Genomic DNA, 16,446 nt, shown 5'->3' on the forward strand with positions numbered 1-16,446 from the left:
TCAAGTTGTGATGATTAATTATATTTCAAAATTAATAAAAATACAATTAAAAAAGGCTTTTCTAAGGGGTCCAAGATGGCCGCCTGTTGAGAGGCTCAGGTTGTTGGTGTTCCTCTTTTTCTGCGTGTTTTATTACCGCTATGCCTCATACTAAACAGAAGCCTAAGATTCGGGACTCGGGGCTAACTACCCCTGGCTCAGATTCTCTTAAACCTACCATTGAGGGGTTCCTGCCAGACATAATTCTTCCATAGAAGAAGCGTCCTTAGCGTCTGTAGAAGAAGCGTCCTTAGCGTCGGGCCTTGAGGACCGGGTGGCCCTGTCGCCGGACTTACAGACCACTTTAAGTCCTGGAGCACCATTTACTCCTCCATTTCCCCTTGTGCCTTATATTTCGGACGATTTTTCACCGCCATGTGGACCCTCGGGAACTAGATTGGCAGTCTCTGGAGAGAATTCTGCCGCGATTGTGACTGGGTTAGCTGCTGCTTCTGCTTCTGATCCTGAGATCTTGGCGTTATTGGAGAGCTCTGCGCCTGGAATGGACTTGCAGGTTCCCTCTCAGGTGACCACTTCAACTCCACAGGGGAATAATTAAGATCTTGGAGAGTCGAATATTATACAGGAAAACTTAGGTATAAAGCCTATTTTGTTTCACCCTGCTCTTCCAAAGCCTCTGGTAATTACACTGGACTCACTTTGGTCAGCCCTTATGGTTTTGGAGAAATCCATATCCTCCTTAGTTGATGTTACCTCTACCTTTGCTGGTCGATTTCAAGCCCTTGAATCTGAATCAGTTTCCCATATGCAAAAAATGTCAGCTTTGGAACTTCAGGTTTCTTCTTTACAGCAAACCCAGGATTTGTTGGTTAAATCAGATTTTTCTCACTCACGAAAATTGGAGAATATAGAAAATTCCATTCATTACTTAAATAAGAACATAAGAAATTGCCATGTTGGGTCAGACCAAGGGTCCATCAAGCCCAGCATCCTGTCTCCAATAGAGGCCATACCAGGCCACAAGAACCTGGCAATTATCCAAACACTAAGAAGATCCCTTGCTACTGATGCAATTAATAGCAGTGTCTATTCCCTAACTCAACTTGATTAATAGCTGTTAATGGACTTCTCCTCCAAGAACTTATCCAAACCTTTTTTGAACCCAGCTACACTAACTGCACTAACCACATCCTCTGGAAACAAATTCCAGAGCTTTATTGTACGTTGAGTGAAAAATAATTTTCTCCGATTAGTCTTAAATGTGCTACTTGCTAACTTCATGGAATGCCCCCTAGTCCTTCTATTATTCGAAAGTGTAAATAACCGAGTCACATCTACTCGTTCAAGACCTCTCATGATCTTAAAGACCTCTATCATATCCCCCCTCAGCCGTCTCTTCTCAAAGCTGAACAGCCCTAACCTCTTCAGCCTTTCCTCATAGGGGAGCTGTTCCATCCCCTTTATCATTTTGGTTGCCCTTCTCTGTACCTTCTCCATCGCAACTATATCTTTTTTGAGATGTGGCGACCAGAATTGTACACAGTATTCATGTTATGAACCCTGCCCGCAGAGCTTTCCCCCGCGAGCAGGCCCTGCTCACCTCGTTTCTGCTGCCTTGCTGCCTTCTTCACCAGACACGGCACGAACACCGCCGAAGTCGGGCCTTCCCACGCAGCCGGAGCTGCGGACTTGACTTCCTCCTGCAGCCTGGAGGCCGCCCATCTTGTTCCTCCCTTCACCGCGGCTGGAGCCGCGGACTTCTCCTTGCTGCCACAAGCCCCGGCCTGAATTGACGACTGGAGCCGCCGCAAGGGCCTCCTGCAGCGGCTGGAGCCGCTGCCGTCATCGGGGCCTGCGTCCTGGCCCAGCCCTGCTCTCTGCGTGCTGACGTTGGGCAGGACCGCTGTCCATGGTCCTGTACAGCTTGTTCCTGCTTCCTTCATCCTAGGCGCGCGGCCGCACCTCTCTTCAGAATTTAAAGGGCCAGCCATAGGAAGTGTTGCTGGCCCCACCTATGGACTATTTCTTGTTACAGCCCTATAAAAAGGGCTGGTCTTGCCATTGTTCCTTGCCTTGCATCGGAGTTACTTCATTCTGGAGGCTCCTGCCTGCCAGAGCTCCGTCAGGACTTCTTCGTGGAGCTCCTCATTGTCTCGTCTTCTCGTCATGTCATGTCTCGATTGCCTGAGGTCCCCGTCCAGGTATCTTGGTGTCTCGTCTTCGGACGTCCCGCTTCCTTATGCTCCTGGTTCCTTGGTGTCCTGCTCCTGTGTCTTCAGTGCTCCTGAGCCTTCTGGTCCTGTCAGGCCTTGGTCCCTGGGATGACATCTTTCCCGACCTGCAGGTAGAATTTGTTCCTGTGCTCCTGAGCCATCTTGTCCTGCCAGCCTTTGTGGAGCTCCGGACGACATATGGCTCCGTTGTCGAAGTACTGCCTCAGCTGGATTCTTCCCTGCGCTCATCCCGCTCTCTGCGTGGTCCGTGACCAGCCTCCTCGGGCTGTATAGGGCGCGCAGTGGGACAGGGTGTTCCGCGACCAGCCCATTGGGTCCGCCCGTGAAGGTGGGCTGAGTAGGGCGCCCTGAGAGACACTGCCAATGTCCACCTGCCCAGTTTCTTGTCTCGTCTGGACTTCATCAAGTTCCTTGAATCTGATGTCGTCGCATCGATCCTGGTCTGAGATGCCGTCACATCGATCCTGGTCCGTGATGTCTTCGCATCAGCCCTGGTGTCATATCTTCAACAGCCCTGGTGTCATGTCTTCAATAACCTTGGTGTCATGTCTTCATGTCAAGGCCTCCATCTCCCCTCATCCTCAGGCCAGCTTGCTGCTCAATGCCGATCCAAGCGGCAGGTCCATAAGGGCTTGGAACAGTCGGAAGACTGTTCCCCTACCAACATCACCTTGCTGTTGGTGCTGTGAGCTTGCAGGCCTGGCAGAGGGTAAGACCATAGTCACGCCATGCTGGAACACGCCGTCAACCCTCGGTTTGGTCCTGGATCCCAAGGGCACACTAAAACACCCCTACTTAACAGAATGCAAGGCCTTCCGAGGTCGTTATATAACAGAATACAAGGCCTTTCGAGGCTGATACTTAACAGAAGCAAGGCCTTCCGAGGCCGCTACTTAACAATTCAAGGTGTGGTTTCACCATGGAGCGATATAGAGGCATTATGACATTTTCCGTTTTATTAACCATTCCCTTCCTAATAATTCCTAACATTCTGTTTGCTTTTTTGACTGCTGCAGCACACTGAGCCGACGATTTTAAAGTATTATCCTCTATGATGCCTAGATCTTTTTCCTGGGTGGTAGCTCCTAATATAGACCCTAACATCGTGTAACTACAGCAAGGGTTATTTTTCCCTCTATGCAACACCTTGCACTTGTCCACATTAAATTTCATCTGCAATTTGGATACCCAATCTTCCAGTCTTGCAAGGTCCTCCTGTAATGTATCACAGTCTGCTTGTGATTTAACTACTCTGAATAATTTTGTATCATCTATAAATTTGATAACCTCACTCGTCATATTCCTTTCCAGATCATTTATATATATTGAAAAGCGCCGGTCCAAGTACAGATCCCTGAGGCACTCCACTGTTTACCCTTTTCCACTGAGAAAATTGACCATTTAATCCTACTCTCTGTTTCCTGTCTTTTAACCAGTTTGTAATCCACGAAAGGACATCGCCTCCTATCCCATGACTTTTTAGTTTTCGTAGAGCCTCTCATGAGGGACTTTGTCAAACACCTTCTGAAAATCCAAATACACTATATCTACTGGTTCACCTTTATCCACATGTTTATTAACCCCTTCAAAAAAATGAAGCAGATTTGTAGGCAAGACTTCCCTTGGGTAAATCCGTGTTGACTGTGTTCCATTACATCATGTTTTTCTATATGCTCTACGATTTTGATCTTGAGAATAGTTTCCACTATTTTTCCCAGCACTGAAGTTAGGCTCTCTGGTCTATAGTTATCCGGATCGCCCCTGGAGCCTTTTTTAAATATTGGGGTTACATTGGCCACCCTCCAGTCTTCAAATACAATGGATGATTTTAATGATAGGTTACAAATTTTAACTAATAGATCAGAAATTTAATTTTTGAGTTCTTTCAGTACCCTAGGATGCATTCCATCCGGTCCAGGTGATTTACTACTCTTTAGTTTGTCAATCTGGCCTACTACATCTTCCAGGTTCACAGTGAATTCGTTCAGTTTGACTGACTCATCACCCCTGAAAACCATCTCCAGAACTGGTATCTCCCCAACATCCTCATTAGTAAAACATGGAAGCAAAGACTTCATTTAGTTTTTCTGCAATGGCCTTATCTTCCCTAAGAGCCCCTTTAACCCCTAGGTCATCTAATGGTCCAACCGACTCCCTCACAGGTTTCTTGCTTTGGATATATTTTAAAAAGTTTTTATTTTGAGTTTTTGCCTCTATGGCCAACTTCATTTCAAATTTTCTCTTTGCCTGTTTTATCAATGTTTTACACTTAACTTGACAATGCTTATGTTTTATCCTATTTTCTTCAGATGGATCCTTCTTCCAATTTTTGAAGGATGGTTTTTTTGGGCTAAAATAGCCTCTTTCACCTCACCTTTTAACCATGACGGTAATTGTTTTGCCTTCCTTCCACCTTTCTTAATGTGTGGAATACATATGGACTGCGCCTCTAGGATTGTATTTTTAAACAATGTCCAACCTGTTGAACACTTTTAACCTTTGCAGCTGCACCTTTCAGTTTTTTTCTAACTATATTCCTCATTTTATCAGTTTCCCTTTTAAAGTTTAGTGTTAGAGCTGCAGATTTACTTATTGTCCCCCTTCCAGTTATTAGTTTAAATTTGATCATGTTATGATCACTGTTGCCAAGTGGCCCCACCACTGTTACCTCTCTCACCAAATCCTGCGTTCCACTAAGAATTAAATCTAAAATAGCTTCCTCTCTTATTGGTTCCTGAACCAATTGCTCCATGAAGCAATCATTTATTACATCCAGGAACTTTATGTCTCTAGCAAGTCCTGATGTTACATTTACCCAGTCAATATTGGGGTAATTGATATCTCCCATTATTAGTGCACTGCCAAATTGGTTTGCTTCCCTGATTTCTCTTAGCATTTCATCATCTGTCTGACCATTTTGTCCATGTGGACGGTAGAATACTCCTATCACTATACTCTTACCCAACACACATGAGAGTTCTACCCATATAGATTCTACTGAGCATTTGGTCTCTTGTATGATCTTTATCCTGTTGGACTCTATACCCTCCCGGACATAAAGTGCCACACCCCCGCCAAGTTGATCCTCCCTATCATTGTGATATAATTTGTACCCTGATATAGCACTGTCCCATTGATTATCCTCCTTCCACCAAGTTTCTGTGATGCCAATTATGTCAATTTCATCATTTGCTGCTATTCACTCTAACTCTCCCATCTTACTTCTTAGACTTCATTGCATTGGCATACAGACATTTCAAAGTGTGTTTTTTGTTTGTTTTAACAACCTGCTTTTCAGTTGTTTGGGATAATTCGGAAATCATTAGCTTTGGTGATTTTTTACATATAGGCATATGGACTATGTTTGCTTTTAATGGAACCTCTCTGTTGGGATGCCCTAACTCTCCTGTTTCATTAGTATCCTTCAAGGATACATTTCTCCGAACCATGCACTGCTGAGTGACTGTCGGCTTTCCCCCTTGTTCTAGTTTAAAAGTTGCTCTATCTCCTTTTTGAAAGTTAGTGCCAGCAGCTTGGTTCCACTCTGGTTAAGGTGGAGCCCATGCTTTCGGAAAAGTCTCCCCTTTCCCCAAAAGTTTCCCCAGTTCCTTACAAAGTTGAATCCCTCTTCCCTGCACCATCGTCTCATCCACGCATTGAAACTCTGGAGCTCTACCTGCCTCTGGGGACCTGCACGTGGAATAGAGAGCATTTCAGAGAATGCCACCCTGGAGGATCTGGATTTTAGCTTCCTACCTAAAATCCTAAATTTGGCTTCCAGAACCTCTCTCCCACATTTTCCTATGTCGGTGCCCACATGGACCACGACAGCCGGCTCCTCCCCAGCACTGTCTATAATCCTATCTAGGTGATGCGTGAGGTCTGCCACCTTCGCACGTATTTTAAATTTTCCCCAGTCAAATTTAATTTCTACAATGGATATGCTTAAGAAATATATAACTGAGGTCTTGAAAATGCCTACAGAAATTACGCCTACATTTGCTAAAGTTTATATGACAAAGTCTTCAAATTCAAACTCATCTGGTCATATTTTTGAAACAGACTTGCATCTAACTCAATTTCTGGAATCCTCTACTGATATTACAATTTCTCGACGTGGGACTCTTTTCTTATCTTGCATTTTTTCCCATGATAGAGATTTGATATTAAGATCTTTTTTCCGCCATAGACAGTCTTCCTTTTTTGGACAACAAGTGTGGATTTTTCCAGACATTACTTGCTCCTCTCAGGTACGTAGGAAAAAGTTTCTTTTAATGCGTCCTGAGGTTTTGGCTATGGGTGCTAAATTTATTCTTCGATTTCCTTGTCAATGTATTATTACTCATCATAGTGTTAAACATGTATATTTTGATCCTGCTTATTTACTTTCATATTTGGATGCTCGTCCCATGGTTGTCTCTGTTTGAATTTCAACTAACGGCATTTGTATTTAATAGTATCATGAGCTGCCTCTCATTTCATTAATATTTTCTTTTAAGTTTGCTTCTTTTTTTTCCTTTCATCTTGGTATCCTCTCTTATTTCTTTAATATTACATGAGAGGTGTATTGTATTGCTTAATTTTTTTCTTCTTTAATTATTGCTTATTATCTCTCATGTATGTTACTATAAGCCTGTATGCTTGCTAATAATTTGTGAAATTTCAATAAATATAAATTTTAAAAAAAAATTTTAAAAGCCTTTTTTGTAGTGTTTGTATTGCAGGTTCTATATCACTTGAGTAGCCTTCTTCTGAGCTGCTTCCATCCTCTCAATGTTTCTATGAAGATATGGCTTTCAGAACTATGCACAGTACTCCAGGTGGAATCTCACTAGTGATCTATACAAGGGCAATATTATCACCTCTATGTAATTTCTGTTTTGCCCGCTAGTAGGTGCATTGTTGGGATCAGTGAGATAATTAAATAGCCCATGCTCCCTGGGTCCTTTTCTAGCAGGGGAGGAGAGAAAAGTCCTTCAGAACCCTTAGACTTGTAGCATATCTTCTCCAGTATAATAACTGCATGATCGCACAAGGATGGGGTTCCAAAATAAATCAGTTTACTAGGGTGCTTAATGCAAATGAACATTCTGGTAGATAGTATACATTTCTAGTGCAATACATACAGAAATAAAAAATCCAAACACAGTCAATATTCTCCTAGGACAAGCAGGATGGTAGTCCTCACACATGGGTGACATCATCAGATGGATCCCGGCACGGAAAACATGTAAAAGTTTCTAGAAACTTTGACTGGCACACTGAGCATGCCCAACATGCCTCTAACTACGCATCTACATGGGGTCCCTCTTCAGTCTCTTCTTTTCCATGGATCTGTCGTTTTGTGCTTGTGGAGCTCATGCTCTTTTTTTCTTCGGAAATCATTTTTTCCTGCGTCGGGTCCCTCTCCATCCCTTCCAGCCTTAGTTAACTGGTGGTGCAGTAAGTTTTTGCCTTCTGTGTGGTTGATTCCTAGTACCAACGTCCTCCAGTGTCTGCTGGTCATCGACTGCTCGCCGGCCTTCTTTTTGTCCTGGCGTCATTGGGTTTTCATTGATGCCCCCATTGCCTTCAAACTATGTCCCTTACAGATCCACATGAGGTGTGTATCCTTTGCCTGGGACATCGCACAATGTCCGGGGCTGTCGTTTTTGCGACCAGATGACCCCATAATGGCTGGCGTGCCTGCCTGGACAAGATGGAGAAGCTGCTCTTGTCCAGGAAGCCCAAACCCTCGACACTGGCATTGGAGGCACTAACACAGAAGGGGCACGGAGAGCCGATGGACACCGATCCCTCGGTGTCCACCCCTCCTCTGGGGCCTCCAGTGGAGAGGGGTTCCAGAGAATGGCCTTCATCGACCTCCTCTCGTTCAAGGACTTTGGTATTGCTCCTTCATCCTTGGCGCCGGGGAAAGACCGGGCCAAGCACCTTGGGAAGTCCCGGAAAACATTGCCACCTGTCTCCGTCCTCGCAAGGTGCCAGGCTCGGGTTGGCACTGACACCTGCTGCGATGCCCCCAAAGCAACCCCGCAGTGATAATGTATCGCCCTCCATCGAGGTCGGGGGTCCGAGGCGTTCCCCACCAATTCCGGTGCTGGGTGCCGATTCCCCTCGGGACCCTGAGGGGGATCTGGCTATGCCTCCTCCTCCTCAGGTTGTCCTGTCCTTGGTAGCCTTTGAGGAGGAGCTTGATTGTAAGGTACAGCTGGCAGTTGTTTGAACCTGCAGAGCATCGAGCCACCAGCCCCAATAGTGCCGGAGCCTGCCCCTTGGATGTTAGCACCACTGCTGGAGCACCTTGACATTCTGTTTGGTGTTCTCCCCATGGAACCGAAGCCAATGGCCAGGGTGCCATTGATGCCCCAGCAGCCACTGGTGACTCCTCCTCCCAATGTTGGGTCGTCTGAGGAGGAGGGGCCTTTAAAGCCAGAGGGGCCATTGAGGCCCTTGGTTCCACGGCTAGCGTTACCTGGTCCAGCTTTTTCGAGACACTTGATGCCCTCGTGCCCTCGGTGCCCAAGTCATTGGGCCTGGGAATGCCTCCCCCTCGGGCATCTCTGGATGATCTTAGCATTGATGATGCCCCTTATGACCCTGAATCTTCTTCTGATGACTCCGGTGACCTTCCCTTAGACTCGTCTCCTCCAGAGGAGCAGCACCGGTACCCACTTGAGGACTTAACCTTTGCTGATTTCATGCAGGCCGTGGCTGAGGCCATTCCGTTTCAACTTCTTACAGAAGAGGATGCCAGACACAAGATGCTGGAGGTTCTCCAGTTTGTGAATGCCCCAAAGGAGGTGATGGCAGTTCCCATCCAAGAGATTTTCAAGGTGTTGCTCCTTAGAATTTGGGAACACCCCGTCTCTGTGCTGATGCAGTGTATTTGGTCCAGCATGCTACCAGGTTTGAGAGGCGTCAGCTCCCTTATCAGTCGGTTGTGGTGGAGTCCGCCCTTAAGAGGGCCAGGCACTCTCATACCCACGCTTCTGCCCCTCCAGGATAGGAGCAAAGGGAGCTTGATGCGTTGCATAGGAAGGTGTTTCAGGGCACCATGTTGCTTTCTGGGATTGCCTCCTACCAGCTTTATATGATGCAGTATTCTCTGAACCTCTGGAAGCAGATCCAGGAGCTGACCGACCACCTGCCTCAGCAGCAGCAGGATGCCTTTTCAGTGGTCATCCAGCAGGGTCTGGAATGCGGCAAGCATGAGGTATGTTCCACCTATGATGTTTTTGAAATGGCAGCGAGGGTGGCAGCGGCAGGAATTGGTGCCCACCAGATGGCCTGGATTAGGGCCTCAGAACTCCGCCTGGAATTGCAGGAGAGGCTCACCTTGTACTGGTGACAACCTTTTTGGTGACAAGATGAAGGATGCTGTGGCTCAGTTGAAGGATCATCATGAGACCCTGCAGCATCTCTCGGCCAGAATGTTGGACTTGCCATCTTTGCCTAGTAAGTCCTTGCATCAGGGCCCAAGGAGGTTCTTCTAAAGCCAGAGAAAATACTATCCTCCCGCTTCTCGCACCTGGGCCCAATGGATAGGCTCTAATGGCCACTCTAGACAGCAGCGGACCCCCAGACCTCAGCCAGCACCCGAGACCAGTCCCACTATGAGGTTTTGACTAGCTGTGAGGGAGCATAAGTCTGCCGCCCATACCCTTGAAGCAGGTTCCTCTGGTCGGGGGCCGACTACGGTTCTTCCTGAACTGTTGGCCCAGTATTACATCAGACCAGTGGGTTCTGTCCATTATGCATCAAGGGTATCTCCTGAACTTTCTGGGTGTCCCTCTGGTCTCTCCCCATGCCCCTCTTATGGTCAGTCCTCACATCAGTAGATACTGTTGGCAATGCTCGCCACTCTTGTAATGGCCAGGGCCATTGAGCCCGTTCTGCTGAATTAGTGGGGGTGGGGGTTTTATGCCTGATATTTCCAGATTCCAAAAAGAACAGGGGGACTTCGTCCCATTCTAGATTTGAGAATCTTGAACAAGTTTCTAAAAAGAGAAAAGTTCAAGATGATTTCTCTGGGAAGATGGCTGCTGCCGCTTCTTCTTGCCGCTCTCTCCGGCGTCCCTGGAACAGCAATGGCGACAGTGTTCGCCTTGATTTCCTGAGGGCCTCCTAGGATGCGCGCACGCACACCACCCACATCTTTATTTACGTCATGGCGGGAACCTCGGGGGCATCCCCTCCGAGTGACGTCGTCACATCCTGGTATTTAGCCTGCCCTTCATTTGCTAACAAACCAAGTTAACAAGGATTGGATTGGATTGGAATGCCTCCGGTCTAAGCTGCTCTGCTGCTTCCAGCTGCAGCAGGAAGCTCTCTCTGCTCTTTGGGGTATTCTCTAACCTGGGTACCCGCTCCTCGGGGGCCCTTCTTCTTTATTTCAGGTGCCTATCTTGGGAAACTGTGTACTCGCTCCTCGAGGGCCTGCTTTCCCTAATCTGGTGCCTGCCACTGATCAACTTCTGCCTGACTGGACCTTCAACTACAGCTTCAGCTTCTGTGAGTACTACCCTCCAGTCTACTTCAACTTCAGCACTCCGCTCTACATCCGGGACCTGTTCTCGCTACACTGCGCTGCCTTCCATCTACTCGAGTGAGAGACTGTCTCCTCTGCTGAGGATCCCTGGACTGCTTCACTGGGTAATCTTCACTGCACCTGCTTCCCGGGCAGTACCAGCAAGCTGTATAATAAAAACCTACTCTTCTGTGCTGCGTGTATAAAGAGTCTAGCCTAGTACTGCGGTTCCTCACGGGGCTCCTCCCCGTGGGAGTGTCCATCGCCGCAGTACCCAAGAATCCACTCCAACACCTCAAAACCATAACAAGGAGATTGGCTTTGCTCCCTCGATCTAAAAGAAGCCTACACCCACATCGAGATTTTCCATGCTCACAGGAAGAAACTGTGGTATGTGGTCGGCGAGCAACATTTTCAATAAAGGGTGTTGCCATTCGGCCTGGCCTCAGCCCCACATGTCTTTACCAAGTGCCTGGCCGTAGTGGGTGCGTACCTCCACAGATTGGGGTGCACATGTTCCCCTACCTGGACGACTGGCTCATCTAGAGCCCCACCCAGGAGAGAGCGGTATGGTCTCTGCGCTTGACTGTTCAGATGTTAGAGTCCCTGGGGTTTATTATCAACTACCCAAAGTCCCATCTCAACCGCTCACCTCAGTTGGACTTCATTGGCACCAGGTTGGACACAACTCGGCTCAAAATTATCTTCTCCTTGATTGGGCACTCGTGTTGGTGTAAATTGCAGGAGTGGTCCATCAGATTTTGGAACACCGCATGCTGCGACTCTTAGGGCACATGGTCATGACCATCCATATTACTCCCTTAGCTCACTTGCATATGCGCAGAGCTCAGTGAACCTTGTGGTCCCAGTGACAGCAGACCACCCAGGACCTCCACATCCGCATCTGATTTACTCTGTCTCCGGGACTCTTTGTCTTGGTGGCCAACTTGGAGTAGGGGGTGCCTTTTAAAAGTCCTCCTGCCCAGATTGTACTCACTATGGAGGCTTCCAACCTTGGGTGGGGTGCCCTTGTGTAGGGGCTCCGCTCTAGGCGTTCAGGGATCAGCTGATCAAGAAAGTGGTTCTGATCCAGACCGAAAACCAGGAGGCAATGTGGTACATCAACAAACAGGGAGGTACAGGGTCATTCTTCCTGTGCCAAGAAGCTGTTCAGATCTGGTCTTGGACTCTGTCGCAGGGTATGGTGCTTCGAGCTATGTACCTGGCCAGGATGGAGAATGTGGTGGTGGACAGGCTTCCGACCACATGAGTGGTCCCTACAAGAAAAAATGACAGATTGGATCTTCCGCCTTTGGGGGACCCCGGATGTGGATCTGTTGCATCCCCCTGCAACAGGAAGGTGGATCAGTTCTGCTCCCTGTACAGGGTGGATGGCAAACCAGCCTCAGATGCCTTTGCCCGCCATTAGGGCAAGGGCCTTCTGTATGCATATCCTCCACGTCCCCTGGTGCTGAAGACTATCCTGAAGCTTTGACAGGACAGCGGAACTATGATCCTCATAGCCTCTCACCGGCCGAGTCAGATGTGGTTCCCGTTCTTTTGGGATCTTGCCATCTGGGAGCCGATCAATCTGGAGACCTCCCCAGACCTCATCACACAGGATCAGGGGACGATGCACCAGCCCAACCTCTGGACCATGTCCCTGATGGTCTGGATGTTGAGAGTTTGATTCTGCAGCCCCTCAACCTCTTGGATGATGTGTCTCAAGTCCTGGTGGCTTCCAGGAAGCCTTCTACTATGAAATCTTATGGCCTGAAGTGGAGGAGATTTTACATGTGGTATGAGCACGGCAGCCTGGATCCATTCTCCTGCTCTTGATCAAGCTGCTTGATTACTTCCTGCACCTTTTGGATGCTGGCTTAAAAAAGAACTTCGTTAGGTTGCCCCTGAGTGCAATCGGTCCCTACCTCTGGGGTGTATGGTTTGCCCATCTCTGCGCAACCCATTGTGGGCCGCTTATGTGGGACATGCTTCAACTGAAGCCTCCCCTGTGGCCTCCTGCTGTGTCCTGGGACCTCAATATGGTATTGGCCCAGCTCATGAAGGCTCCTTTTGAGCCACTGCGTCCTTGTGACCTGAAGTACCTGACCTGGAAGGTTATGTTTTTGGTCACAGTCACACCAGCAGGCAGAGTCAGTGAGCTTCAGGCCTTAGTGATGTACCCACGCTACACGAAGTTCTTTCATGATAAGGTGGTTCTGCGTACGCACCCTAAGTTACTGCCTAAGGTGGTGACGGATTTACATCTTAACCAGTCAATTGTCCTGACCACCTTTTTCCCCAAGCCACATTTTCACCAGGGCGAAAGGGCTTTGCACAGTCTGGATTGCAAGAGAGCCTTAGCCTTCTGCTTGGCGTGAACAGCAGGCTATAGGCAGTCTCCGCAACTCTTCAACTCTTTTGACAAGAATAGATTGGGAATTGCTGTGGCTAAGCAGACATTGTCCAACTGACTGGCAGATTGTATCTCCTTCTGCTATACCCAAGTGGTCATTCTGTCCTGCTCGCACCCCTCATCCCTCCAGACCCCCCCCCCATCTTACCTTATGCAAACAAAAAACCCTGCCCAGGAGCAAGGTCTCAACTCCCTCGCTCCCGGCGATCCAGCACTGCTTCTATCTTCTAGCGCTGGAAGCATCAACTACCCATAGGGGTAGATTTTAAGACCTGGCGCGCGCGCATGTTATAAAATTGGGGTTCGGCGCGCGCAAGGGGGTGCACAATTGTGCACCTTGCATGCGCCGAGCTGCGCTGCCTTTCCCCATTCCCTACCCCCCAACCCATCCTTTCCTTCCCTTCCCTTATCTCCCCCGCCCTTTCCCCCCTACATTTTTCTTGCTTTTACTATTGTTGTACAAAACTTACTTCAGCCCTGGGGCTACTGCCTACTGCCGGCGTGCAATCCCCGGCACAACGGTAAATGGTCGCTGTGCCGAGAGCCTTTGACCCCACCCTGCCCCTGGACCACGCCGCCCCTCCCCGCCCCTTTTTTGGAAGCCCCGCGACTTACAAGCGTCCCGGGGCTTTATGCGCGTCGCCGGGCCTTTTGAAAATAGTCCCGGCGCGTGTAACCTTTTGAAAAACCGGCCCATAGTGTACACCTTCAGTGCTAAAAGTAAGCTTACTTTTCTAGAGCTTTCTTTTAAAAATATCTGGGTAAGTAGGGAATTATCGGGCCACAGAAGGTTGGTTAAATTTAGACCTGCTCTAAAGCAGGTCTAAAGTTTTCCGGCTAACTTAACCAGATGTACCCGATATTTGTCTAGGTTAGCCGGATATCTCAGCCCCTCTCTGGAACGGCCCTGAAGCACCCCTTTTTTAGCCAGCTAAATTATAGCCAGATGAGTAGTTATCTGGTTATAATTTAGCCGGATAAATTGCTGAATATGCCACTTGTACCATTTAGACGGATAACTTTTGAGTTATCCGTCTAAATGGCTTTTGATATGGACCTCATTATTTATTACTTTTAGATCTTTTTTTTTTTTGGTTTCACAGTTTCCAGTGATCATCTTTTTAAATGATATTTAACTAGTGGATTTTTATGTCCCAAATGTATGATTTTATACTTTTGTAACACTGAATTTCCTTTTCCTAACCCTTGCCCATTCTTCCCATTTTCTCAAATCTCCTTTCATCTTTTTCATCCTATCCTGTATGTCTACAGATTTTGGTATTATCTTCAAACAAGCATATTTTTCCCTCAGGTTCTTCAGTAATGTCACTAATAAAAATAATGAAAAGAACTGATCCTAACATCAAGCCCTCACATAAGCCCACTCATCACCTTGCCTTCACCAGAGTGGATTCATTGACCACAGTCTCTGCAGCATGTTTCACAAGCAGATCCTCACACAATTTACAGCTTTCCTGATCCACCACTTTTTTTTTTCATTAAAGATTTCAGTCATTTGTTTGATAGGATCTTCTCTTTGTGAAACTGTGCTGTTTTGTGCCCTATAATCTTACTTGTTTCAAGGTGCTGCACTATCGTTTTCTATAGTATTGTTTCCATAGTTTTGTCCACTACTGAAGTTTGACTAACAGGTCTGTAGTTAGCTGCAACCTCCTTGATTGCCTCACTTTTGGGTAATCAAAACTACATCTGCTTCTCCAGTCCACCTGAACCTCCCCAATTTCAAACACAAGTACTTGTGAGGGAGCTCTTTTAGCATTCTGGAGTGTTCACCTTTGGATCCCCTAGGCCTTATTCGTGCTTATTTTTGTAACTGCTGCCAGAGGCAGCAGAACACCTTTTTGGTTAGGGTTGGAGGGGCAAGTCAACCCAGCTCCATGACCACCCCACTCTCTTTGTGCTCCTACCTCCATTGGTCTCTCTTTCTCTCTACCCCATGCCCCCTCCCCTGCCACCTCTTTCTCTCTCTCATCAATTCTCTTATTCCCCAATCTCCTTCTCACTCTCTCTTCCTCGCTCTTTCTACCATCCCCTTTCCCTCCTTCATGCCGAGGAGCCTCAGGTCGCTTCCTCCTCCTGTGCCACCTGGCTTGACTGCTATTTTGAACCAAGTCCTGTGTGGTTCAAAGCAGCCGCCAGGCCCAGAGTTGCAGAGGTAGAGGATGCGGCTGACACGCCGCTGTTGTCCTCCTCCTGCTTCCGGCCCGAGCTGATCCAGCACTGTGGGGTGGGCCAGATTTTGGTCAGGTCATGGTCCCTATGGCCCACCCCATTCCGACACTTATGAGTACTACAAGTTCCTGCTTCTCTGTTTGGGCCTTTATTTGTCTAACTGCTGTCCTGCTTCCTTTTAATTTTCCTGATAATTCGGCCTATCCTCATCTGTCTGGGTTTTTTTTCATATTTTCTTTGTTTTTATCATTTCTGCTACCTCCATAGAAAATCATATTGGTCTCTTTTCTTCTTTTCATTTTTTTATCCAGCTTTACACACAGATTTGTTGCTTTTTCAATGCTCCCTTTCATTGATGACCAAAGTTCTGTACCCTTCAGCTCTTGAATTCCTGCTCATCACTATGTTAGCTTGTTTTTAACTTAAGGCTTCCCTTTCCTTTTTTTTCTCCACCAGTAAAACCCTTCCCCAGACAAGAACTATGTCTCTGTTTTTAAAGAAAAGCAGCATAAGGGTGCATGTATGATTATACTGATTGGACTTTCAGGAAAGGCTGACTTCCTCTTCTGTGCCTTACCGCTACTCATGTCATTTCTCCATGGGCAGACGTTGCGTTCACAGCTGGAGCAGTCCCAGGAAGCATTCTCAGTGGTTACGAAGCAGCAGCTGGAAAGCCACCAGGAGAGTCGAGCAACAGAGCTACAGCTGCAGAACCTGAAGAAGGAGCATGAAGACCTCCTGGCTGCCTTAGAGAACCTCACAAAAGAATCCCATCAGTCTGTAGCCTCCTTGAAACTCCTTGAAAGGTAAAGGACAAAAAGAGCAGGGTATGGGAAAGGGGAGGCCTGTGGAAATCTGATCCTGGATTAGAATAATTATCCCTCACCCTGAGATTAAGGCAGAAGGACCACAGGTGAATCAGATTTGAAACAGATGCACTAGGAGCTGAATCTCAAAACTCAGGTTCCCTTGTTGTAAATCCAGTTTTCTGATGGCAGGTACAAATGTGCAGTGAGTTATTTCAGGTCAGGATCATGGTCAGGTCAATCATCATTTATTTATGGCACACTTTTTTT

At 47.4% G+C, this 16,446-nt stretch overlaps 1 protein-coding gene across 1 annotated transcript in view; it reads left to right on the plus strand.

Moving 5' to 3' along the window:
- The window catches only part of CROCC2 (ciliary rootlet coiled-coil, rootletin family member 2), a 505,095-nt gene that overhangs the window by 248,194 nt on the left and 240,455 nt on the right, over positions 1–16,446 (plus strand). The window contains 1 exon segment of the mRNA XM_029616014.1: positions 15,977–16,176. Coding sequence (XP_029471874.1) covers positions 15,977–16,176 — 200 coding nt within the window.

Source organism: Rhinatrema bivittatum, chromosome 9, assembly GCF_901001135.1.
Source record: "Rhinatrema bivittatum chromosome 9, aRhiBiv1.1, whole genome shotgun sequence".
NCBI classification, from domain to species: domain Eukaryota; kingdom Metazoa; phylum Chordata; class Amphibia; order Gymnophiona; family Rhinatrematidae; genus Rhinatrema; species Rhinatrema bivittatum.